The following is a 25538-nucleotide window of genomic DNA, read 5'->3' on the forward strand; positions in this document are numbered from 1 at the left end:
TGGCTTTACCACAGCATTTGAGGTATATTAAAAGAGTCCCAGCCATTATCATCTTTCTCCTGTTATTTTGAAATATTTTTTTTTGCACATCTTGGCTACAGCATTTGTGGTAGAATATACTATAATGTGGATCATATCTACTTCTGTATTTATTTATTCATTACCAGATCTCAACCAGTCTTCTTTTTGCCCTTCCACCCCTTTGCCTATAGGATGTGCTATATGTAGTCATATACTTTATATTAATATATTAGAAATCTACAATTCTGTTTTGTACTTTTTATACTGTTAGATACTTATAATCAAAAATTTTACTAGGGTATTGAATAAATTTAGTCCTACTAGGAAAAAAAGAAATGCTGCCACTGAGGCTGATGGAAAGTTTATTTAGTATTCAAATAATTTACATTCAGATGCAAATACCATTAGTAGCATTAACTCACAGCTTTGTTTTTAATTAGCTACTAGTTAAATGCAAAAGTTAATGAGATTTATTTATTAGTATCTGTGGCTGGACAGTACAATGGGACATCAAAGGAGAGAGTGAAAATGTAGTAGAATTCCACTAAACTTCGTAATTTTCTTTAGTGTGATCATCAGATTGGATATGCATTTAGAAAGCTTTTTTTTTTTCCAGTTTATTTACATACTTTCTTCTTTACCTGATGGATCATTTATAAGCATCTAATCAATGCTTTCAAAACTGGCTCTAATGGTGTTAAGTATTGATTCTTAGTCTTTTGCCTAAGATCTGGAGAAATTGTGCTAAGTAGGTTTTCTGAATTTCTTCCTCTAATTTCAAATTTTTGTGGTACTTACGGAGTTACAGTGAATAATTGGTTATATACTCAACCAACTTTAATTTAGACCCATAAGTCAGAGGCATATGGCTCCTGTTTTAACTCAATATTTATGAAAACCAATAACATTTTTTTCCTCCTTATGACGTAGTTCTAGAGAAGGTCATCTATTGTTTTAGGAAATTTTTGTTTCATTAGGGAATGAATCTTTGTAAAATGCCAACAGACAGTATTCATGATAATTTCCTTCCCTACATTTCTGAATGTGCTCTCATTTCCCACCATTTAAACCATTCTCTTTCTATGCCAAAGTCTCTTTAACCCCTCCTCTTATTTGAAGCAACCCTTAGATTTTAAACCAAAGCCTTCCAAAGCCAATTAACTGAGAATCCATGCTGTACTGTTGCATTCAAGTTTACACCTATTCTATTACAAAGAAAGTCTTAAAAATACTTTGTGGTACAAAGAAAAGTCAGAAATACATAAATACTTTACATATACTAGTTTTAAATTTATACCCTAAATATACAGTCTTTGATCTGCAATTGGCTCTATTGACACTTCTGATTATTTTCTCTAAATTTGTTTTTCTGGGGTTTTCTTTTTTCTCTCTATGTAAAAATACAAAGATTGCATACCAAAGAACTCATTTTCGTCAAGTTTCTGCTGATAATCAGAGGTATCTCTTTGTTGAACATTACCGGGCAGGCAGTTCAGGGAGAAAAAGATACGCTAAAGCTATATTAAGATTGAGGAGGAGAAGGAAGAAGACAGGTTTATTTTTACAGGCAATTTTGATTTTATTTGAAGATCAAAATACAGATTTTTCATATATATTATGGGATTTTTCAGGAATGTTTCTGATCAATTGTTTTTGATCATTTAAAATTTTGCCATTATTCACATGTACCCCAAAGTTTATAGCAGCACTTTCAACAATAGCCAAATTATGTAGAGTATAAATGTCCATCAACTGACGAATGGATAAAGAAGATGTGGTTTATCTATACAATGGAATACTACTTGGCAATGAGAAAGAATGAAATCTTGCCATTTGCAGCAACATGGATGGAAGTGGAGATTATTGTGATAAGTGAAATAAGTCAGTCAGACAAAGACAGATACCATATGTTTTCACTCATATGTGGATCTTTTTTTTTTAATTTTTTTTTAATGTTTTATTTATTTCTAGGGGAGAGAGAGAGAGAGAGAGAGACAGCGTGAGCAGGGGAGGGTCAGAGAGAGAGGGATTCACAGACTGAAACAGGCTCCAGGCTCTGAGCTGGCAGTCAGCACAGAGCCCAACGCGGGGCTCGAACCCACGAACCGCGAGATCATGACCTAAGCGAAAGTCGGACGCTTAACCGACTAAGCCACCCAGGCGCCCCCACTCATATGTGGATCTTAAGAAACTTAACAGAAGACATGGGGGAAGGGAAAGGGGAAAAAGTTACAAACAGAGAGGGAGAGAGGCAAACCATAAGAGACTTAAATACAGAAAACAAACTAAGGGGTGATGAGGAGTGGGGGAGAGGGGAAAGTGGGTGATGGACATTGAGGAGGGCACCTGCTGGAATGAGCACTGGGTGATGTCTGGAAGCCAATTTGACAATAAATTGTATTTTAAAAAATAAATTAAAAAAATAAAAATTTGCCATTATTTTTCTTTACATTTACATAGCCTCATTATTTTTTCTTGTTTATTTCATGCTTATTTTATTTATTTTTCTTTTTCTTCCCTGGATGTCATCTTAAGTTGTGCGTGCATGTGTGTGTGTGTGTGTGTGTGTGTGTGTGTGTTTGCACACATGGATAGCATATAAACTTAGAAGATATTCTATATGTTTCTTCTTTCTCATTTGGACAAATTTTTTTTTTTACTTTTTTTGTGATTTCACCTAATTCATCTGAATTCTTATGCATATTGGACCTGGTTTCTACTCTTTAATATTTTTTAAATGTTTTACATAGTTTCCAAATATGACTATTTTGTATTTTTCTGATGTAGGCCCATATTTTTCAAACTGCACCGTGATGCCCCAAAACACTGCAGCGGACTCACAAAAGGCACAGGAGAATATTGTATATTTTCAATGGTAACACAATGACATCAGTCACATACCACAGTGATTATTACTAAGTTGTTTGGACGTAACTACTTAATACATGAAACTCTTAGGTTTTTTTTTTTTTCTTTTTCTGCCTATGAAGGTTGTGAAAAAATTACTGAGATATTGGTGTCATGAACCAAGAAAATTTGAGAATTCTTGATTTAGGTTAAAATTTAGTGATATTACAGTGGATAAAAATTAGTCATCTCCCTTCCTTCCAATTGATGTTGAATTTGATTTTATAAAAAAAAAAAATGCATGTAAACTCTTTTATCAGGGTCATGATAAAGTTCAGTGTTTCAAATTAAAGCCTCTTCTGTACTTCCAGTTAAGGAACTAGAGGTCTTGAGTGCTGTGTAAAATTTTCCTTCCTATCTGTATTAAGTTTCCCTTCTGATATGTCCTCAACATGTTTCCTTTCTCTATCTCTGTTAATTCAGATTAAGATTGGTAGGTGATTAAAGGGGGAAAAAAAAGAATAAGAAAGAAAAAAATTTTAAAAACCCTAAATATTTAAAAAGACCCTTTAGCAAATTCTTCTTTGTAATTTATTACCTAACAAGTTTATGTAATAATCTACACTATTCCATTTATTAATGACAGACTTTTCAAGTTTATTTAATCATGCAGATTGCCTTGGCCTCTTTAAAAAGTTGGATATTTCTACATTGTTTCTATGGAAACACTGTATGTTCATGTTATATATTTCATTTTCGAAAATGACACAACACAAGCATTATGTGCCCTTAAAAGTATACTAATTCCATTATAACATAACAATTTTATATTGTCTTTAAAAAGTAATTATTAGGAAAAATATAATATAATCTTTATGCTAATACTAACACCAGACTGAAAGAGAACAGTTCTCATAGTACCAAACAGATAAATGCCTTCCGTTTTCACAAATGTCCTTTTAATTTCTTTGCTAATTCTAAGATACCTAACATTTTTTTTAAGATTTTATTTTTAGGGGTGCCTGGGTGGCTCAGTCGGTTGAGCATCCAGCTCTTCCAGCTCTTGATTTCACCTCAAGTCATAATCTCAATTTTTTTGCACTGACAATGCAGAACCTGCTTTGGATTCTCTTTCTGCCCCTCCCCTGCTCCGTGCCCTCTCTCTCAAAACAAAATAAACAAACTTAAAAAAAAAAAAGATTTTGTTTTGTTTTTAAGTAATCTCTACCTCCAATATGGGGCTTGAATCACAACCCTGATATCAAGAGTCACATGTTCAGAGTTCCCGAGTGGTTCATTTGGTTGAGCACCTGGCTCTTGATATTGGCTCAGGTCATGATCTCAGGGTTGTTAAATTAGGCCCCGTGGCAGGCTCTGCACTGAGCATGGATTCAGTTTGGGATTGGGTCTCTCTCTCTCTCTCTCTCCCTCTCCCTCTCCCTCTCTCTCTCTAAAAACAAAACAAAATAAAACAAAAAAGTAACTGGCTGAGCCAGCCACCCCAACATACCTAGCATTTTTAACATCATGAATAATGGTCAATTTATAGTGTTAGTGAGCCAACAGAATGTGCTTCAAACAAAGAAGTGTTTCCAGAGTTGACTTTTATAGACATCATCATAATAGTAACGAATATGTATTACAGCTTATAAAGGACATTTATACTGTAACTATGACACTAACTTAGAGTGGAGGAGTCCCAAGATGGAGCAGAGAGGAAAGCAAAATCCAGTTGTTTCTCAAGATTCAAAGTAGACTTGAGATTGAAATTAATGTCTTTCTTAATGAAAGACATTAAGAAATTGAATCTTATAACTATGTTTGCTTCTCTTTCATTTAGGATTTACCACCCAAAAGTTACTTTCAGAGTTAAGTAAAAGATAGCAGATGGAAATTTTAGTTTGAATAATTAAAAGCACTTTATTCATTGCCATTTTATTTTAAGAAATATAGTTATATAATTAGTTTTAAGGAAAATTCCCTATAAAAGATAATTTCTGTGTGAAGTTACACAATGTACTATTGTTTGAAGCTATGAGAGTCATTTTATGTTTGATTCCTGTGTATACCAACTTAGACATAAAATAGATCACTGTAATATATTTAATAATACAGCCCCTCATAAAAAGTGATTTGAGTTTAGAAAGAATAAAGATGTGTATTCAGCTGTTTATTTTTCCCATATTTTCTCTTTGGTCTTTGAAATATAAAATACTTGTGGGACTAGACAGTGGTCTGTCATTGCACTGAACATGGCTTTTCCCTATTCACTTACTCCCGCCATCCTCTCTTTTTAGGTCATTTTCAATGTCAGGAAGGAAGAGTAACCTATAATATATGGGCTTAGCTGTACCAGGCATCATGGCAGCGCACTTTTGAACATCACAGCTCCCGAAAGCCTAGGCTCTGTAGCCATCATTTGCACCTGGCCCGATTCTCATATAGCATGCCCTTAAGAGGCGTAGCTTCTCTAGACAAACTCATGCTCTTGTTTGGTTCACAGTCCTGGAAGTTAATACGTTTGCTCATTTGTCTATAATAATTATTTCCATTTATATTTTTACTTAAGCATATGGCTTCCCCATACAATACACTTAAAATTGTTTTTTTAATTCTTTGTATTTTTAATATTATTTAAGCTTTCCAACTTAATGTAAAAAGTCTTACATATGAAAGTTGATTTGATAACCTGACAGTTTTTACTGTTTACTCTGCATTTTCTCTTATGTTAGAATGTATAGCTGAAGGCAAGGAGCCTCTCCTAACCCAAAACATTTCCCCTAGTGCTGTTTTCCTTCTTATTTCTTCTCTTTTCCATTGCTTTAGAGATTGTACTCTTCCCTAACATGATCAGGCCTGCATACATGTTCACTCACTGAAAACCTTGGGTAAGGCTGAACGCAAAGTTTAAGTGCATTCCTATTGTATTAATGATTTGTGTGTCACAGGTCATGTTTCACTTCCCAAAAATTCTGTTCAAGATATCATTTTTAACAGTCATAATTTTATGCATCTTTACAAGGTATTATGCATAAAATGCTTTAAAAAATAAGCATTTTTTAATGGTAAATGTCATCATCTCAATTTTATTCTATTAATATTACTATTAATTCTGATATTACTCATCACATTATTTTTTACTTGGGAAAAATATTCTAGTTTAAAAGCTATACAGCTTTTTTATAACTCAAATCTGAAGTATTTAGTCTTTGTCTCTAAGAAAGAAAGAGGTGCTATATGTAATTAAAAGAAAAGCTTTAAAAGGCTGGCTCAATGGTAGAGCATGTGACCCTTGATCTTGGGGTTGTGAGTTCAAGCCCCATGTTTGNATACTGTATTTCCTTGGAACATCTAGTCCTTCTGAGGACACAAGGAAAACTTGAGAAAGGAAGACTTTGAAAGATAAAAACTAGCAGGAGGAACTTCAGAAGGAGAAAGCATATGGGTGGAACTGATTGGTTCCCTGGGTACCAGCTGTCAGCTGTTAGATCAAAGCAGATAGGCTTTACTCTGCCCTGCAAATCTTGTGTCTGGCCAATAGTCACACAGCATAATAGCCAGACTCCATCAGTGAGAGGCAGAGCAGAGAGACTTTTTGTTTTTTGGTTTTTGGTTTTTTTCCTGTTTCTTGTTGCTCTTTGGATGCTATCTACAGTAAAGATTTAGATTAAATTAATATTGCTGGCCATATGCTCTGTATATTATGGTTATATAGTGTCGTCTTGGTTGCTAGCTACTTTATAGATGCTTTGGTTAAGCGAATTGTTGCCTTAGCCACCAGCCACATTTGTAGTATAAGCTCTAACTTTTTAACATTCCCCCCACCTCTTCCTCTTCAGAAAACTGTTTCTTGGGTAAATATGATGAGTTATGCCACTAGGTTAGATTATCTAAATGTTGGTTAGCCTCTCAATCCCAAGGATACATTTATACTTCTCTTTCCATAATTGATTCATTCAAATATGGTTATAGATTGCTCACTTACCAACTAAGTGGTCTAGCTCTGGAATGCTGAGTCTTAAGATTTGAAAAGACCTAGAAAATATTTCTCCTGTCTTTAACCTCCCCCATATATTTCTTGTTTTAACACATGTCACTCTGAAATTCAGGCAGTAACTTCTGTGCATTGAATGCCCACTTCTCTACTTTTAAAACAATCAACTGTTCTATGAAAGGCAGTATATTTCCAAATATTGTTACAAATGAGTTTACAATGTTGTTTAATTCTCTGAAATAAGAAATAGATAGGATATGAGAACATTGAGCAACTTATAAGTGGAATAGAGAAGGGAAGGAAAAGGAGGTGAGGAAATTGAGAGGCACTATGGTTTCTGGAGCCTTCACTCAGGATTGGTCCTAGGAATGTAGCTGCTAAGCCCAGGACCCTGTGTTCTTCAGTTGAACTGTCAACATCTCCTAGAGTAAGCACAGTGAATAAAAGATTCCATCCAGAATTCACTTGCAGCTTACTGAACTTCTTGATCATTTTCCTGGGGCATATGCTATTTCAAAGTACTAAAAGCCATTTCCTGATATACAACTAGAGCAGTGATTAATTTGGGTAATCCTCTTACTGGACAAGAGAATCTTTGATAGGAAAATAGATAATTTGCAATTTTTAACTATCAGCTGAAAATTAAATATTAAATATAAGACCTGATAAATTTAAATTTACAGGCTAAAATTAAAGCTTATGGTTTGATGCTAAGAACCATCATATTTTGGGGATGCCTGGGTGTCTCAGTTGGTTGAGTTTCCAACTTCATGATCCCCTGTTTCGTGAGTTCTAGCCCCACATCAGGCTCGCTGCTTTCAGCACAGAGTCCACTTTGGATCCTCTGTCCCCCTCCCCTGTTCTCTCTCTCTGTCTCAAAAATAAGTAAAAATTTTAAAAAAAGAACCATGATATTTGACTCTTTGATAAGCAAAATAAAAATCTCTACATAGTATACACCCATTTTAGAGAGTTTCAAGTAAACATGTATTGGAAATGGCATCTTTGTGATTTTTTAAGCATGGAAGATAGGTGACATTAAATTAAAAATTGGCATAGAATTTGCAAGCCAGTAACTCTAGATCTTTAAAAATAAAATACAATTGGTGTAGTTTTAAATTTGACCAATTAAGTTCTGCAGATCATCTGCATACTCCAGGGGATATGGACACTAAGTCACTAGAAGTTTGTTTTTGATTGTGCATATACTGACTAGTCTTGTGGACATTTTATGTTTTTGGTTATAAACTATAAGTCTTCAGATTTGAAAACACAGTAACTTTGTGTAACTCAATGTAATTATTTCAACAGGATTTAACTAAACTTCTTAGTAGTGTTTGATTACTTTAAAAAAATTTTTTTAATATTTATTTATTTTTGAGAGAGGGAGAAAGATAGAGTGAGTGGGGTAGGGCTCTGAGGGAAACACAGAACCTGAAGCAGGCTCGAGTCTCTGAGCTGTCAGCACAGAGCCTGACACGAGGCTCAAACTCACAGAACGTAAGATCATGACCTGAGCCAAAGTGGGATGCTTAATCAACTGAGCTGCCCAGGCACCCCACTTTACAGATTACCTTAAAAGAAGCTATGTCTAAGGGCCTTGATCATATAAAAAAGTCTAAACTCAATCATTTTTCTTGTTGACTTTGTTTAGATTATTTCCACTTGATCTGTATTTTCTATTTTCTACACCTAAAACCTACATTTCCCTTAGTCCCAAAGTATGTGTTTCAACATCCATCCTAAATTAGGCACATTGGGTTTAGACTTTACCNATGCTACTGGAGGAAGATAGTTTAGCATAGTCAGAAGATTCGGAATAGATTGTTGATATAATCAGTTCTTGAGTGTGAAGTACCACACTTTCTAATAGAACATTTTAGAAGAAAATTAATAAAAGATAAATGCAAGGAAAAATGCATCTTCTTGAAATAAAGAGTAATTTTAGCTGTTTATCCAAGGGCTTTAATTTTTACTTCATAAAAAATAGTGTTCTGAACTTATGAAACTGAAGTGAGCCCCCACAATACCCTAATTCTTGGTTTTAAGAAGTCTGAAAGGCATGACCAAAATTAAGTCAATTTGTAATTCTTAGCACTTAGTTCAATTTAGAAGCACAGTTCCTTATACTTAGTAACTATTCTCTGTTGAATGAGTGAGTGAATGAATGCATGAATGTATGACTTGTCAACCACATTTAGCTGGCATGTTTAGTTTGTATACTATGCAATTTTAAACTAATTACTGGGCCCCACCAAAGTGCAAAATAGCCTTAAAAATAAAGATCCAGAACAAAGTGATGAGACTGTGGATATTTTTTTTATTTTGTTGTTTGTGGTTTGGGTTTTTTTTCCCCAAATTTTCAACAATTAATGTTTTAGTTTTTTCAAGAAACATACTTGGCCAGAATTTATCTTAATATCAAATGTAAATTTGACTTATAATAATGAATATCTCACCTGTGATTCAAATTGCAGAGGCCTTTCTTTTACATTAAAGGCTACTTTTAAAAACTAATATAACCACACAACATTTCTAGGCTTAATTTAAAGGAAGTAGAATTTTCTCTTAACCTGTAGAAGCTGAATTGATGTTTTTGGCATGGATGCAGAGTAACCTCAGTTCCATTTGGTAGTGTTGAAAACGTTTTTTCTTTTCTGAAAAACAACAAAAGTATTAAATTGAATGACAACTTCCTTGTTGCAAATCAGATTATTTTATTATGATTACACATAATTATAAGAGTTGAATAAAGTTGTCTAAATCCTCCATGTAAGTGGGTGGTTTGAGCCTCCCCTCTCCAAGTATAATCATATTTGAATAACTTTGAAAAAAAATAACCATGTTAACTTATAAAAATAATCCCCTGCTCTTCCTGATAGGAACAACATATTGAACTGGGTGGAAGAACTGTGGCAAATGGAAGTTGACCCCTATGACTAATGGTGGAGATATCTGTCTAGGTGGGTCACATGGACTTAGTTATCTGCCCACTGGAATGACACAGTGGGGAGCTAGCTGATGAATATTACGGAACATCTGTGAATGGATCACAGCTATGCCTGACGTGAATCATTCCTCCCTCAAAAATCTAAAGTTTAATAGTTAAAAAATTCCAAACTCTTGTCACATAAACTGAGATTTGGCCTATTCTAGGGTTTAGGAGGGAATGAATACAATACATATTCTAAGACATGTTGCCAGTAAGTTTTTGGCTACGTTTTAGGCCTCTAAACTTAGGAAAACCTATAAAACTTACTGAAAGAGATTAGTAGAGGAGCCTTGGGTCACTGCAAACAGTAAAATATACGTTCATCAGCTGCTCACCACCATCATGGAGGCTACAGGATTTGGTAATTCACCCGATCAGAGACATAGATTTCCCTATCTTGTTTAGTTAAAAGTTTGCATTGCATGATGGCTGAGGCACCTCCACCTGCAGAATTTCCAAGACTTTTAAAGGGATCTTGGAGGAAGCATTTGGTGTATGACTCTGAAGGTGACAATTTCCTTCAGTGAATGATCCTATTTCACATTGATTTCCCTAATATGAGATTAAAGTCTTTTCTTTAGGGTACTATTAAAAGCAACTGGGAAAAAAAAAAACAAAAAACAAAACTGTAGGTTCATGCGGGTCTGGCTAGGTGTGAAGCTGTGGTTTCCTGGATATTGCTAATGCTGTTTTTACAACTCTTTGCGGGTAATTTAGCTTACCTGGTTATAGAGACAAGGTTGGGGAGTTGGGGATAGTTTATGCTTTTATTTACAATTCCAGGAGTAACCTGCGGCCTCTATATAATCTGAAACATACAGCGTTATTTTTAGTTTTACTTTTTCTCTGGTATCTTGGTATACTTAGCTTTTCTTCTTTAGATTCCTCGACACTAAAGAGAAAATGAGACTGCATAAGGCCTACTCACCAGGGATGTTTACAAATAAAAGTGTGTCTGTGTGTCTGTGTATTTTGTGAAATGTGAGCAAGTTGTGGTGGATATCTTTGCCAATAAATAATAAATACATATTTAGAATTTTACAAATTTTATAATGAGAGTATTTTTAGCTGTGACAAACAGGTCACATAGAATAATTTTTAAGACTGAGACAATCTTCTGAGTTACTATTTCAAGAAATATATATATACATATATATCTGTTTGATATATATGGTATAATCAACAGGAGGCCATCTCTATTAAAGCAAACAGACTAATGGATTGGAGTGCAAATGAGGCCCACTGTAATCTCTAAATTCTAGACTTTCTGGGCTTTTAGAGGAATAAATTTAAAAATGGAAGAAAATGAATGAAATGTCTGAATGTGATGTGTTCCTCACAAAGATTAAATTGATGGGATTTGTCCTATAAAATATCAAAAAGTAAATTTGTCCCTATTATTTTATTTTTAAATAGATATGCAACCATTATTTTGCATTGAAATGTATATTCATACATTTTATCTGATTATATTTTGGGAAAATGAAGTTGAGGGGATTTGTTTTTTGTTCTTTTTTTTAAGGAAAGCAGGAAGAAGAATATACAAATGGTAATATTGTTTAAAATTGCCAATAGTTTCTTTTCTGAAGTTGAAAACAGTTATGTTTCTAAATATGAGAACAATAATTTTGCCTAAAATTGCAGTATAATGACCAGGACTTCTCTCCTTTTTAAAGAAGCAGTGAAGTATTTCTGGAACAGATCAGACAGCAGCGATCCAGTGAGGTTGATCCCCCAGAGGAAAGCTATGCATACCTAACTTAATTGGAAAGTAAACTACTCTTCAATTAATGATGTGCTCCTTTTCTCAAGGTGTCCAAAGACAGGAGGCGGTGTGTAAAAGATTGGACGACAGCTCTATTGTCCAGAATAATTACTGTGACCCTGACAGTAAGCCACCTGAAAATCAAAGAGCCTGCAACACTGAGCCCTGCCCACCTGAGTAAGTAAGAGTAAGAAATAAGAATTACTTTCTTTAAGTGCAAAGAGAAAAACATTAGCTATTCATATTTGGAAACATCTTCCTATGTTATGAAAAGGGGATAAAGCATCACAGAAGGTAGATTTTGATATCCCTTTCACTGAGCTAAGATTTCTATTTATCTATAGGTTTCAGTTATTAACCCCTTAAAGGCAGGAACTTTAGTAGGTTGATCTGACACAGTGCTAAAAATTATATTTCATCAATTCTAAGGCACATATCTTTTCACTTTTTAAGATCTTGGAAGTTGAGATTCATCTTTCAATTAATAGTGTTAGTTACAATAATAATCAACATTTTTATCTTTCTTAATGGTAAATAAAATAATGGTATCTTAAATGCAATAAAACACATTAGATTGGTGTGCAGTCCTGTCTTTACCAGATATTTATCCTAAAGGCCTAAAGACTTTTGTTCTCAAATGTTTATTTTTGAGAGAGAGAGAGGGAAAGAGCATGTTCACACAATTGTGCACTTGAGTCAGGGAGGGGCAGAAAGAGCCAGGGACAGAGGATCCCAAGTGGGCTCTGCCTTGACAGCAGTGAGCCTGATGCAGGGCTGACATGCATGAACAGTGAGATTATGACCTGAGCCTAAGTCAGATGCTCAACCAACTGAACCAACCAGCTGGCCCAAGACTCTTTTTTGAATGTTTATTTATTTATTTTGAGAGAGAGAGAAAGTGAAAGAGTGCAAGTAGGAGAGGGGCAAAGAGAGAGGCAGAGAGAGAATCCCAGCACAGAACCTAATGCAGGGCTTAAACCCACAAATCCTGAGATCATGACTTTAGCTGAAATTGAGATTCGGTTGCTTAACTGACTGAGCCATTCAAGTGCCCCAGCAGAGCATGCAACTTTTGGTCTCAGGGTCATGAGTTCAAGCTCCACATTGGGTACAGAGATTACTTTTTAAAAATTAAAAAAAAAAAAGGCAACGATTACATGAGAAAAGACAAAGCTACCCAGTTGCCCCGAAGATACATATTTTTTAATGTTTACTTATTTTTGAGAGAGAGGGAGAAACAGCATGTGAGTGGGGAAGGGGCAGAGAGAGAGGGACACACAGAATCCAAAGCAGGCTGTCAGCACAGAGCCTGATGCAGGGCTTGAACCTACGAGTTGTGAAATCATGACCTGAGCCGAGATCATATGCTTAACCGACTGAGCCACCCAGATGCACCTAAAGACATTTGATTTTTTAAAAAATTTTCTCTCTTCTGCCAATTATTGTTATAAATTTAACTCAAAAGAAGTGGGAAAACTATACTAACTATAAAAATTGCTTAAAAATCATGGGCAAAATTGTGTTCCTTCCCATGTTTCTGATAACTTTCAACATTATTTTCATGTAATTGTGCATCTCAACCCATCAAGTTAATTTCCTGACACTCAGGATTTTAAGTATTATGTTTGGCATTTGATTTACAACATCTGAGTGGTCCTAGTCACATCTGTTCTATTTTGGCTTCAGCTTTTTTATTTGTTTAGGCTTAAATGCTATTTGAACACTGCTTGAGATTTCAGTGGTTTGTCATCCCATCCAATGTATTATGGGTGTAGATATTACACTGGAGTTGTTTATCTATCGACCTATGTGTCTATGTATCTATGTGTCTATCTATCTATCTTATATATATANTAACATACATAATTAAAATTAAGTTTCCTTTCCTTTTGTAATTCTAAGTTATTCATTGAGGCACCTGAGTGGCTCACTTAGTTAAATGTTTGACTTTGATTTTGGCTCAGGTCGAGGTTTCTTGAGATTGAGCCCCTGCATTGGGCTCAGTACTGACAGCACAGAGCCTACTTGGGATTGGCTCTCTCTTCCTCTCTTCCTCTCTCTCTGCCCCTCCCCAGCTCCTCTGCGTGCCCTCGCTTACTCTCTCTTGTGTGCTCTCTTGTGCACACCTCTCTCTCAAAATAAAGAAATAAACTTAAGTTATTTATTAACTTTATAAAAGTTATGTAATAACTTTTTTAAGTTTGGAAGTAAGAGAATGGAATTAGAAAAAGAGAATATGAAAAAAGAAAATGTAGGCCAACGATTCTTTTCAGAAAGAGCTAAAGATATAAAGAGCTTAAAATATTACTCTTTATTAATCCATATTTTCCTTATTTCCTTTTTAATTTCTTTTTTATTCCTTTGAATTGAGACTCTGAAAAAGAAAATCTCAATTCTTCAAATAGTTGTATATCATAAAATTCTCAGTAGACCTTGGTATTCTAGAGATAACAATCATTGAAAGAGTACTGAATTCAATAATACTTTTTTAAGATTATTTATTTATTTATTTTGAGAGAGAGAGACAGAGAGAGAGAGAGCGAGAGAGAGAAAGCAGGGCCGGGGCAGAAAGAGAGGAGAGAGAAAAGCCCAAGCAGTCTCCATGCTGCCAGTGTAGAGCCTGAGATAGGGGTTTGATCTCACAAACCCTGAGATCATGACCTGAGCCAAAATCAAGAGTCAGATGCTTAACTGACTGAACCACCCAGGCACCCACAACAATATCTTAGATGAGTATGGAATAAAGGAAAGAAGATAAGTTTTTTCCAGATATGATGCAATAATCATATTTGTTTTTTGTAGTACATATTAAAGCATGAAAATTTTAAAACACAGATAAATAAAAATAAGAAAATTTAAAAACTTATAATATTCAAACTACCACTGTTAATATTTTGAAATACATATATTTTCAGTTTTCTATGTTTATATAGACACGTGTATATAACAAAATGGTATGATACGACTTACGATGCTTTGTTGTCATTTTCAACGTATTTTGAATATTAAATATCTTCTAAAACACTCAGTAGATTTGTCACTGTGTACTTAATTGGCTTCCCACTGTTGAATAATTTTGACTGTGTCTTAGCTTTTGATCCCTTAAGATACCACAGCATTAACAACTTTTGCTGCTAAAACTTTGCTCTCTGTATTATGCTCTTATGTTAAATGAATGGGAATAGAATTCATTGTTCAGGTATAAATATATTTTAGCCTTTGAAACATTGTCAGATTGTCCTTCAGAAATAATCTGTGAATGTATATTCCCACTAACAGCATTTTAGAAATCATTTTCCTAAACTGCCCAACACTGGATATTATTGTTTAAAAAACAATCTTTGATTATTTTATCAGGAAAAAAAGGCTTGGCATCAAACCATTGTTTTGTTTTATATTTCTTGGATTGCAGATAAGGATGAACATTGAAAAATTATGTGCAGTCGCCGTTTGTATTATTTATTTTTGCTTTTCTGATTCATGGCCAATCCTATACCATTTTTCTATTGAAGTGTTTCTAATTTTGTTACTGTTTTCTATTAACTCTTAACTATTAAGGATATTTACTCTTTTACCTCTGTTCCAAATATTGTTTCTGAGTTTGTCATATGTTTTAGATATTTATATGGTGGTGTGATCTATTTTTACTTATAGAAGTTTTAAAATATTACATAGGAAAACTATCAAACTTTTATTTCTTTCATAGTTTAGGAAGGCCTTATCCACTCTAAGGTTGTACTTTTAAAGATTCTTTCAAAGTTTCTTTTTCCTTAAAGTTTATATATTTATTTTGAGAGAGTGTGTGTGTATGTGTATGTGAGCACAAGCAGGGGAGGAGCAGAGAGAGAGAGAGGTAGAGAGATTTCCAAGCAGGTACCATGCTCAGAGTGGAATCCAATGTGGGGCTTGATCCCACAACCTTGGAATCATGACCTGAGCTGAAATCAAGAGTTTGGACCTCAACCGAGTCACCCAGGCTCCCCTCTTCTTTATTTGAAACATAAACTTTAATCTATTTGAAATATATTACCCTACGTTGAGGAAAGGATCTGTATTTGTTTTCAAATTCCAAATACTAGGGTGCCTGCATGGCTCTGTCAGTTAAGTGTCTGACTCTTGATTTTGGCTCAGGTTGTAATCTCAGGGTTTGTGAGATCAAGTCCGTATGTTGGGCTCTGAGCTGACATCAAAGAGCCTGCTTGGGATTCTCTCTCTGCCCCTCTCCTACTGAGCACATGCATGTGCATGTGTGTGTGCATGTACACGTGCTCTCTCTCTCTCCCTCAAAAAAAAATAAATAAATATTTTTTTTAAAATCTCAAATTTCCAGTACTGTTAATTTAACATCCTAAATGGTATTTTTATTATTTTTGTGAGCTTCAGTGAATTTATTTATTTATTAATTGTTTTAATGTTTATTTATTTATTTTGAGAGAGAGCACATGGCTGGGGAGGAACAGAGAGAGGGGAAGAGAGAGAATCTCAAGGAGGCTCCATGCTGTCATTGCAAAGCCCTATGTGGAGCTCATTCTCACAAATAAGGTCATGAGTCATGACCTGAGCCTAAATCAAGAGACAGACACTTAATCACCTGAGCCACCCAGGCACACTGCTACATGGTATTTTTGAAGCTTATTTATTTATTTTGAGGGTAACAGAGAGAGCATGATCTGAGGAGGGGCAGAGAAAGAGGGAATCCCAAGCAGTCTCTGCAGAGTCAGCACAGACCCTGACAAGGGTCTCGAACACACAAAACCTTGAGATTATGTCAAAATCAAGAGTTGTTGAACTGACCAAGCCACTCAGGCTCCCCCAAACAGTATTTTTTAATAATAAATTATCTTTTTAAGTAGTAAAATGTTTTCAATGTCTCTTATTCATATTGGAGACTTTAAAAGCGGGATATGGAAAACTAGAGGGCAATAAGATTTATATTTGTGTTTTTGTAAAGAAAATGATAGGAGACTGGGAAGAATAGGTGAAAGAGGCATTGGTAGAGAAATATTAATAGTGTTTAGTTGGCAAACCTTAAAGGGCAGAGGAAGCTTTGCTGGGAAAAATTAATGTGCTGCTAGCAGCAACTCTTTTATGAGAAAGAATATAGTAAGCAAGATGGTGAGGTGACTAGGGACAGGAAGAAAACAAGAATTCCAGAGGCACTGAGTGAACATGGTGGGATTCCTGACAAAGGCTTAAATAATTGGAAAAAGGAAAAGGGAGGGGTTGATATTAAAGTCCATGACTGATAGGGAGCTAGTGCCCTACCATGAGAAAAGGAAGTAATGCTGAGTTGGAATCCGAAGAGAATGGCCAAGAGTTCAATTTTCACCATGCTATCTTTCTCTAGCAAGAATGTTTCTATAAATGGCCTCCTGTGAAGAATTCTTGGATATTGAACATTATTCCTGTATGATGCTATAGTTTTCAAAGTTGTAAAAACCAGAAGGGTGAAAACAATAGACTATTATACATTGTGCTAATACTGTGACCTCAAATTATAAAACGATTTTTTAAGCAACTGCAATGTGAAAGGCACTATGCTTTGAGAGGAATGGCTCGCTTGCCTAAGGACAATCTAATCAAGTAAATAAATATGAAAATAACTATAGTTAAGGATATGTTAATTACAATAAAATAGTTTTTAACTAAAGTGCTAAAGGATGTTTGGACTGGGGAGTTTTTACTTGTGGTCAGGTTTTATTTAAAATTTTGTTTAATGTTTATTTATTTTTGAGAGAGAGACAGTGTGAGCGGGCGGAGGGGCAGAGAGAGAGGGAGACAAAGACTTCAAAGTAGTCTCCAGGCTCAAACTCATGAACTTCGAGATCATGACCTGAGCCGAAGTTGGACACAACCAATTGAGCCACCCAGGCGCCACAGGGTTAGGTTTTATTTAATGATATCTTTTATGATATAATGTTTAACAATATATTAAGTCATTGTGTCTCACCCAGGGACAACTATAATCTATTATTTTAAGTTTAGAAAAGTTTCATCAGAGTCCTCTATAAAACTCCAAAATTTAAGGGCTGGGAATAATCACAGAAACCTCATAGGCCAATACATATCATGACCAGGTTATACTACTCTCTGGTGATGTTTTCTCATTATACATATATCACTAACATTATAAGTTACAAATCAAACATCTGGTGGCACCTGAATACTTTCAATACTTAATACTTGTTTGTTTCATTGACACAACCTCAACTTCCATAATTTCAGAGATGTTTATACATTTAAAAAAAATTTTTAATGTTGATTTATTTTTAAGAGAGAGACAGAGTGCAAGCAGAGAAGGGGCGGGGGTGGGCACAGAATCTGAAACAGGCTCCAGGCTCTGGGATGTCAGCACAGAGCCCGACGCAGGGCTTGAACTCACAAACCTTGAGATCATGACCTGAGCTGAAGTTGGGCACTTAACTGACTGAGCCACCTAGGTGACCCTACTTTTTTTTTTAATTTAGAAAAATCTCAACTGGGAGATGTTTAGGGCATAGAGTTTTATGCTTAGTATTAGTTTTACTTTCCAGTTAGCTGAGTACTGAGCAGATTTTTTTTTTTTTACCAACTTAATGCTTAGAATTTTTTTAATAGCTTATTCATTTTTGAAACAGACACAGAGCATGAGCAGGGGAGGGGCAGAGATAGAGGGAGACACAAAATCTGAAACAGGCTCCAGGCTCTGAGCTGTCAGTACAGAACCTGATAAGGGTCTCAAACCCATGAACTGTGAGATCATGACCTGAGTTAAAGTCAGATGCTTAATGGCTGAGCCACCCAGCACCCCTAGAATTTTTTTCTGAAATCTGTTTTAAAATCTAGCAAAGTTCTAGCCTAGTAAGGTAGTTAATAGGTTACATATTTGAATCTCTCTGACTAAAGATGTTATTGTTACATTATGAAGATTTTTTTTTTTTAATTTTGCCATGTTGTGTTTATGAGAAGAGTTGATAAGTAGATGCTGGACTCTGGGGCAAAATCTAGGAAATCTCTTTCTATCTCTTTTAATCCAAACATCCAGTAGCAGTTTATTTTCATATGCTCTGCCATTTCCCTTTAAGTTTAAAAACAAAAATAATATTCTAGCTTTATGATTGCTTCTTGCTTCAAAAATATTCTAACTAACCTAGGTTTGGTGAACATGTTTTATAGTGTCTCTCTCATTTCCTCCCCACCCCAAATATATTGTTTGTCCAATTACACAGACACTATAGGTCAAGATTACACAGATGGCATCACACCATCCTTAGACAGTCAAACATGAATCCCACTAGTTGTTAGTGTCTAATGGATATGAAGACACTTGTGAGAATGTAGACAATCTGATCACTGGGTGTTGGGAAGAGCTCAGAAAGAAGCATTCCTGGTATTGTTCAGTCTATAACAATTCAGCAGTTGACATTTCCAAAGAGAGTTTTTGTGTTTTTTACCACAAAATCTAGAGGAGGAAAAAAGGAGAAATGGGGAGAAGGGTCATCAGAGGGTCAAATGCAGTGGGGAGAGTGAAGATAAAGGAAGCCATATGTCTTAAACTGGACAGCGGAATAGAGAAAACAGGATGAGTGGATGCAATGGCAAAATTGCAGAACAACTTAAATAACTAGGGTGTGATTCAATCCTGCAGAGAGACATGGGAAGGGATGATTTGGTGAGCAATAAAGATGCAACAGGGATTGAAATCAGAGTTCAAGTCAGAAGAGAAATTCGGAGGGTAGTTAATACTTTTACTTTCATACATTCCAAATTAAATGCTATACTGAAGCATCTAGACTAAGAGATGGTTGGCAATAAAAGAGAGGACAAAGAATAAAAAGGTGGAGGTGGCCCTGACCTCATGCAGCAAAGAACAGCAACACCTCCTGAATCACTGCTATTACTCTGGGCACCTGTGTTTAATTTGAAGGACTCCATCCCTCTTACATTATGAGACCTAATGAGATCATGGCTGGAGGTGGTATGACTGGACTTTTTGTGGCTGAGTTATACACATTTCTGTTTTATCCCCTAATCTTGGTGATGAAATCACTGTTGCGAATTGAATCAGAGTTTCACTATGGCTGGCATGCAAGTTATTATTCTCAGTACACATTTTCCTCTTTACCAAAAATGGTACTAACAAGTGGGGATCATGTTCATCTGTGGAAAACAAAATGGAAAGAATATGAAAATTGCTTTAAGTCTCCTCTGGAAAATAACTTAGAAAAAACCCACTAATATCAGATTCTCAGGATTAAATTATCATTCTTTTGGTTAAATGATTAAAATCATTGAATTTTAGGGGCACCTGGGTGACTCAGTTGGTGGGGCATCCAACTTCAGCTCGGGTCATGATCTCACAGTTCATGGGTTTGAGCCCTGCATCGGGCTCTGTGTTGACAGCTAGCTCATAGCCTGGATCCTGCATTGGAGTCTGTGTCTCCCTCTCTGTATGCCCCTCCCCTGCTCATGCTCTGTTTCAATAATAAATAAACATTTAAAAATTTAATTTTAAGTTGAAAGTGTTCGAATTTTGGAAAGATGTATTTTAAGTTTGAAAAACTGGTTAATTACCATATTTCTAAATGCTGGTTTTTCTCTATAAGGAACAAAGGTCATTGTTGTTCATTTGGCTAACTACAGGCTCAAATTTGGAAACTAGTATTCTGACTTCACTAAGGTACTATCTTCCACATACAAAACTGGCACAATCACATCAGCTCACACTCTTCTATCTGGATAGTCTCTTACCCAAGAAGAGCATGAACATATCCCGTGAAGACAGTTGCATGATTTAGAATCATGGATTGAAGAAAACTACTAGAAGAGACCTCATGCCTGTGACCTAGATCCTACTACTTAGCAGGATTGAAAATGAAATTCAATGGAAATAGTAACTGCTGGGGGATCTAGTCCTAGTTTCAACATTGTTCTTTTCATGACTTTGTATAACTACTATTCCTAATACTAACCTTACTTTCTTCTTCTACAAAACAAAGTGAAATTCCTTGAATATAGTAGGCATTCAGCATGTATTTATTAAATTAAATACAATAATATATTAATCAGCACTCTGGTTGGAAATAATACAACTTCAACTTCAGCAACTTTTTGCACAGGAGAGGATTTGTTGGTTTACTTAGCAAAGCTGGGGGGAAGGGCAACCATAGATGCTTCAGGAATGGCTAGAATCCAGGACTGAAACAACATCAGGGCCCTCTAGCTCCTCTGTATTCTTTCACATCAGCTAATTCCACTTGACAGGGCACATGGCCACCAGCAGCTCTTACAGCTTTATGCACCTTTGTGACGAGAAGGGAAAGGGCCCCTTTTGCTCTAGTGGAGGTATAAAAGTTCTGAAGCCAAATTCTCATCGGTTTAATTTGTATCTTGATTCACACCTTTGGACCAAATAATGTGCCTAAGAGAGTGAGTTCTGCAGAAGTATTACATACATACATATACACACACACACATACACACCCTAAAATTACATATATAAAGGTTCATTTATGACTTCAGGGAAAAAAGAGTGGTTTACCTACAAATGTGTAACATGTTCATTTTGTTATTTCATTTTCTTCCCCCATTAGCTGCAAGATGTTGTTTTCAGGAATAAAGGGGTCAAAACAAGGGATCTCTATGTTTTCATTGAGCTGACTCAGGCTCTGCTCTTGGTGCAGGTTTTTAAAGACTCCTGAATCTTCAGGCTTCTCTGTTCCATAAGCATAGTAAAGGCCTACTATCTTCTGCAGAGCCTGACCTTCATTTCTGGAAATCAAAAAACAAATCCCTGGCTCCTTTAATGTGGTTTTAGCATAAAATCCTTGATTGTAGGAGAACCTGCTTCAATGTGATAATAAATAAAGCAATGTTTCTTGTTTGTTGTATTTAGACACAACGTTAGAAGCTTTCTATGGTATGCTAAAGCAAGCTACACTGGCTCCTGAAATCCTGTTATTATTAGCGTATCTTCTCCTTATGATCAGCATGTCAAGGATGTAGGTTGAAATTGGTGTTAGTGAGATATTCACCCCACAAAATTGTTAAATGCAATAAATCAAGGTCCCTGTCCCCCCATAAAGAGCTAGTTGTTAAACACTTAACATGACTGGGAGCTTGACTGGGAGCTTCATATTTATTACTTTACTTAATCCTCATGGCAATCTAATGACTTACATTTATATTGTTATCTTTATTTTAAAAATGAATTTAGAAGGGCGCCTGGGTGGGTCAGTCTGCTGAACATCCAGCCCTTGATTTCTTCTCAGGTCAGGATCCCAGCATCATGGCATTGAGCCCCACATTGAGCTCAGCACTCAGCATGGAACCTGGTTAAGATTCTCTCTCTACCCCCCTGCCCCTCTCCCCCACTAGCTCTGTCTCTCATAAAAAATTAATTCAGAAAAGGGAAAATATCAATGTGATTAAAAACATATAGTACATTATTTGTTTGGACCAGGCTCCTGTCTGCTTCAGAGCCCATGCACTACGCTTTGGAAAGCAGGTGACAGAATGTTATGTTTTCCTTAGCAGCTCTTCCATTTGTCATTTGTCACATCAACCAACACTGAAAAATGTCAGCTCTTTTAGGGAGAGGATGGTAGTCCACTGATGAAAATGTTTTCACTCAGCAGAAAATCTCTGGCTTTACTGAGGAAATATTTTTCTGTGTTCCTTCCACTTGCTGCAGGTGGTTCATCGGGGATTGGTTGGAGTGTAGCAAGACTTGTGATGGTGGGATGCGCACAAGGGCAGTGCTCTGCATCAGGAAGATTGGACCTTCTGAGGAGGAGACACTGGACTACAGCGGCTGTCTAACACACCGGCCTGTTGAAATGGAGTCCTGCAACAACCAGTCATGTCCGCCTCAGTGGGTGGCTTTGGATTGGTCAGAAGTAAGGAAATCTGAGGCTGTATGTTTTGAGATGTCTTAACTATCAATACCAAAGCATTTAATAGTAAGGACACCTGAGCATGTGAGCACCTTAGAACTCAACAAGTAAAGACTGCCTAACAGTGAATTTGTCCTTGTTATAATATATTGCTGCTTGTCAGGAAATAAGGATTTTCTGGGTCAGGGAAATCAGTGACAAACTAGACATCAATTTGATTAAAAATAAACCTAAAGGGAATTGGAAAGAATAGTATAGTGAGTACTCATATAAGTGGTTTTTCTCTTTTTTTGCTATTCTTGAGCAGCAAAATACGCTCAGGATTAGTGATAAATCTTTTTACCCCCAGTCATGTTGCAGCCTAACCAAATAATTCTTACATATGAATATTTATCAATTTTTTATCACTTATTATATATCTAAATATATTTTATTTTATTTTTTTATTTTTTTTAAATATTTTTATTTATTTCTNCACCCAGGCGCCCCTATCTAAATATATTTTAATTCCTTCTGTTGCATCTGGGCAAGAAACACAGAGTTGAGGGTTTTAATATACCAAAAAGTCCAATTTAGCTTTTATCATTAACCTCTGTTTACATGATCGTCAGGGAGACCTGACTAAGATAATGTTTTTCTGCCTTACGTGTATATAAAGGACCATAAAATAATCCAGAGGTCTCAGAAAAATTGCTTTATGAAAAATGAGGTAAGGGGTAGAGTTAATTCATGACTCCTCATTCTTCATGAGCCATATAAATGGAAACACTATACCATTCTTCACACTTCCCAAAGAAGAGTTGAATTCTCCTGTGATGTTGGTTAATATCAAAAAGAATGAGTACCTGGCTATATAACTAAAGGTCATTCTTCCAAGTTAACAAAACAGGATGCATTTCCTGCTGGAAACATTGTGGTACTTGCTTTGGGTATTTCCTGTAGACCTCATAAGTTTGTAAAAAAAAAAATTAAATAAACAAAAAACATACATTGTTCCTTAAGAACCCCTGGATATAACTATTCCCCCTATGAATCTTACTGATGGAGTGGCCCTATTTTGGTAGAGGCCTGGGCCTAAAAGAGGGATTGTGTTTAAGATGGTACATGGAAATGGAGATTCTGACTAGTTGTAGTTATCTATGGAATCTTTGGTGGGAATTGGGAGTGTTCTCCCAAGTTTCCTGGCTGTACTCCAGCTTCAGTAATTATATCTGCCTACCTAACTTTTGTGTTTCAGTGAAATGTAGAAATATTCTTTGTGAGTGGTTATGAAAAATAGTATGAACTCTGCTGTTCCCTAAAATTGGGTGGATTAACTCCTAAATTGATTTGGAAGATAAAATTGACTGATAAAGAATAGACATTCTATAGAGTTGTACATATGTTGATAATTATTTTACCTGCATTTCAGTGCCCAAGACCTTCATAGAAGTTCATAAGTAGTCATTGGAAATGATGACAAATTTGTTATTGGAAAATCATAAAGTGAGAGGCCTGACAACTGGCTTCAACAGTTTTAGGGTTTCAGGTCAAGTCCCTAAGTATAATTTAGTACTAATTAACCACACTGTAATAGGCACTATGAGCAATACAAAGGAATCCCATAAGCTCGGGAAAATAAATATTTATGAATAAACTAAAGAATAACATAAGACAGTGTTTAATAAAATGGTGGATTGTGAGGTATAAATGTATAAATGATATAGAAATTTAGAGCTAAGAAGGTCAGAATAGCTTGGAATAGGATCAGAAAGCTTTTTCATTGAGGTGCCTGGGTGGCTGAGTCGGTTAAGCATTGGACTCTTGATTTCAGCTCAGGTCATGATTTCACAGTTAGTGAGTTTGAGCCTTATGTCAGGCCCTGTGCTGATAGTGCAGAACCTCCTTGGGATTCTCTCTCTCCCTCTCTTGGTCCCTCCCCAGCGTTTTCTTTCTTTCTCTCTCAATCTCTCTCTCTCTCTCTCTTAAAATAAATAAATAAATTTTTATTTTTTTTAAGTTTTAATGTTTATTTATTTTTGAGAGAGAGAGAGACAGTGTGAGCAGGGGAGGGTCAGAGAGACAGGTAGACACAGAATCCAAAGCAGGCTCCAGGCTCTGAGCTCAAACTCACAAACTGCGAGATCATGACCTGAGCTGAAGCTGGACGCTTAACTGACTGAGCCACCCAGGTGCCCCAATAAATAAACTTCAAAAAAGAAGAAAAGCTTTTTAGTTGATGGGAGCTAAACTAAAAGTTGCAATATAGGATATGAAATAGGAAGAGAATAGGGAAACTGGAGAAGATATTCCTGATAACAAGATAGTTACTTATTCAGAGAAGATTCCTGAAACAACTGAACAGAAACATAAAGATAATGAGGTGAAAGTAGGGTGAAGAAAAGGGTTTGTTTTAAGGAATAAATGGAAAAGAAGATTGCATGAAGTAGTGATAGATAATAAGAAGTATTCAATGTTATATATCATCTTGCTACCAAAAGTGGAGAAAAATGGGGGTGCCTGAGTGGCTCAGTCAGTTAAGTGTCTTTCTCTTGGTTTTGGCTCAGGTCATGATCTCATGGTTCGTGGGTTTGAGGCTGGCGTCAGTCTCTTTGCTGATGGCACAGAGACTGATTGGGTTTCTCTTTCTCTTCCTCTCTTTCTGCCCCTCCCCTGCTCACAGTCTCTCTCTCTCTCTCTCTCTCTCTCTCTCTCTCTGTCTGCCTCTCTCTCTCTCTCTCTCTCTCAAAATAAATAAATTACTTAAAAAAAAGATAGCTACGTTAAAGCTTAGGACAAAGATGCAGTGCTGAGGGTGTGGTATGCATATGTTGGGACTACCACTTCAAAGAGAGCATTGGTGGCTATTGTCCTCTCTCCATGGACAGCCTAAGAAAACTGTTCAGGGATAAGCATAGTTCAAGAAATGCTGCCATTATCATCTCAAATATTCCAGCTGAATACTATATGTACCATCACCTTTATTCTTTGGATCTTTCTCAGAAAGAAAAGAGTTAAGTTTTATTCCATTCAGTCTTCCCTGTTTATTTTCCAAAGGAGGGGTAC

At 35.9% G+C, this 25538-nt stretch overlaps 1 protein-coding gene across 1 annotated transcript in view; it reads left to right on the top strand.

Annotated features, from left to right (window-relative positions):
* The window catches only part of ADAMTS6 (ADAM metallopeptidase with thrombospondin type 1 motif 6), a 270295-nt gene that overhangs the window by 221554 nt on the left and 23203 nt on the right, over window positions 1–25538 (top strand). Inside the window, exons 20-21 of the mRNA XM_077773561.1 lie at window positions 11667–11796; window positions 22292–22496. Coding sequence (XP_077629687.1) covers window positions 11667–11796; window positions 22292–22496 — 335 coding nt within the window. The remainder of the gene's footprint in view (window positions 1–11666; window positions 11797–22291; window positions 22497–25538) is intronic.

Source organism: Crocuta crocuta, unplaced genomic scaffold, assembly GCF_008692635.1.
Source record: "Crocuta crocuta isolate KB4526 unplaced genomic scaffold, BGI_CrCroc_1.0 scaffold383, whole genome shotgun sequence".
Taxonomy (NCBI): Eukaryota; Metazoa; Chordata; class Mammalia; order Carnivora; family Hyaenidae; genus Crocuta; species Crocuta crocuta.